General features: G+C 53.1%; 1 protein-coding gene across 1 annotated transcript; it reads left to right on the top strand.

Annotated features, from left to right (window-relative positions):
* Positions 1-959: 959 nt before the first annotated feature.
* On the top strand, positions 960-1,436 carry LPMP_321970 (hypothetical protein; the record flags this gene model as incomplete). The annotated part of the gene is made up of 1 exon (XM_010703580.1): positions 960-1,436. The coding sequence occupies one exon, from the start codon at positions 960-962 to the stop codon at positions 1,434-1,436; it is 477 nt and encodes a 158-aa protein (XP_010701882.1).
* Between the last annotated feature and the right edge of the window lie 850 nt (positions 1,437-2,286).

Raw genomic sequence — 2,286 nt, 5'->3', positions numbered from 1 at the left:
CGGACGCACTGAACACAGATGTAGCGAGAGAAAATAATTTGGGTTTGGTGTACTTCTCTACTTTTGTTTTTTGCGCCTTTTTTCTCTCTCCGTGTAGGTGGTGGTGTGGAGGTGCCGTTGTCTTCATTTGATGGGAGTAACACACGTGTGTTTGTGTGTGTGCTGCGGTGTTGTTTCGTGGGGGCACCCTCGTCAACTTTACTTCTGTAATGTTTCCTTCTTATTTGTTTGAGGATGTCGTTGTTTGCTCACCAATAATTTATCGTGTGTTTTGATGTCAACAAGTGTGTTGTCCGTGAACGCCTGCTGTGTATCCCGTCGTTGATGGCGTACTTCATTTTCGAAGAGCAACAAAGAGGAAGAGAAACTACACCGTAATCGAGCGACAGCTTCAGTGGCGTTGATTCAGAGAGAGCACCCGAGTGGTGGTGACCTGCAGGTCTGTTGCATGATCCTCGGTAACAGGGACGAATCAGTGGGCTGGACCACTGAAGGGCACAGTGTGAGGGGAAAGTGCATTTCTCTCACTCCTCTCATTCGCTTGCTGCTCGCTCTCTCCCCACCACCGCCTCTCGCTTCTGAGGGCATCACTACTGCTGGCAATACTCCATGCTAGTGCCTCCACAAATACGCGGGAATACTTCCTCCTAGCCCCTGATATTCTGTTCACCGCTGTGCCATCCCTTTTGGTAGCGCTGCAGTCGATGCAAATATGCCTATATTTAAAAGTTTGTAGTTATCACGTATGAGTCACCCTCCACCACCAACCTGCCCCCTTCCTCTCGCGGCTGCTTCTCCTTTTGGCCTGCCTCGTATTCTTTAGCGCCCTCCTAGACCACCGACCCAGCACTGGCTCCGTTGACAAAAAAGACACGGAGATCCATCAGCGCTTCACTGGCTGACACTCGATCACTCGCTCGCTCGGCGGCACTTTCAGCTCGGAAACGCTGTCGAAGCAAATGAGCGCAGGGGCGTTTCACACAATGTCTCGCCTTTCCGACAAAAACAGCGAAATGACTGTGTCTCTGACACACTCAGGCGAGAGTGTTGCGCGAAAGGGTTCTTTGGGTGCTGTGACTGCCGTGGATATAGACCCCATGAGTGATAGCGGACACGCTCGCATGCCGAGCTCCAAATCTAGCGGGCCTGGCTCGTCGATGAAGGCGCGCAGCCTGGCGGCTGGTCAGGTTAACCGAATAGTGGATGGGGCACTGCCTGAGGGGATATCCGTGTCGCGTGACGCGCGCATAGCGCTGCAGAAGTGCGCCACAATCTCATTTTTCTACCTTGCTTGCCTGGGTGATTCCAGTCGCAAGGCCACGGGATCCACTCGCACCACGTTGAACGTGCAGGACATCCGCGGAGCCATGGAGGCGGCGGGGATGGCGCACCTCTTGCCCCTCATGTCAATGGCAGCGAAGCGCGGACGGGACTGACTGAGGTCTTGCAAGGGCGAATGGCATTTTCCAATCATCGAATTACCAGCGGAAGTGAACTCGAAGGTTCTCGTGTCGTTGTGAGGTAGAGAGGGGGTGGGTGGGCGGGGAGCGGCGCAGTGCGCTGCAAACGCGGCCTTTGCCTGCACACTGTGGATTCTCGTGTCCACCTGAGATGGAAGCCGCGATCTACTCGATATGGCTGGAAAGAGGGAAGGAGTGAGAGCGAGCAGGGGTGGGGGGGTGGGGGTGACTTCTTTATATGTGTGGATGCTAATTTCATTTGGGATGCCTTTGTGCATTACTGCACGTATGTGTGTGCGTGTGTGTGTGTGTGTGAGGAGCCCTTTCGCGTACTGGATTTCATAGCGCCTCTGCATTCGAGTGTGCTTCTTTACCTCACCTCGCGTGAGAGGCGTCGTCATGGTAGAGCTGTACAGCACTACAACCCTCAAGTCCTCCTTACTCCTGTGATACCTCTCTCTGAGGCTCAAGTGTGCTCCGTAAGAGTGGGCAAAGGGGGCGCAGAGAAAAACTCTATTGGTGCAGCCACCAAGAGAGGAATGCCCGTGAAAGCTAAAGCAGACGATGTTAGGCGATAGAGGAAACATCATGCAGACGGAAATACAGCATGAGCACACTAAAGCGTTGGGTTGTACTTACCGCTTTCTCCTGCGAGAAGCCTCTGCCGGTCTGCGAGCTTCATAACACCCTTTCCAAAAAAAAAAAATTTACCAAGAACATCAATATAGATCGCACTGAAGCCATGCAAATAGCCAAAGATGAAGCTCGCGCTCGGTGGACAGAATCGTTCACGGTCTAGTCTTTTTGTGTGGCACACGGGGCGTGA

This window comes from Leishmania panamensis (assembly GCF_000755165.1).
Source record: "Leishmania panamensis strain MHOM/PA/94/PSC-1 chromosome 32 sequence".
Taxonomy (NCBI): domain Eukaryota; phylum Euglenozoa; class Kinetoplastea; order Trypanosomatida; family Trypanosomatidae; genus Leishmania; species Leishmania panamensis.
This window is presented reverse-complemented; position numbering and strand designations above follow the sequence as displayed.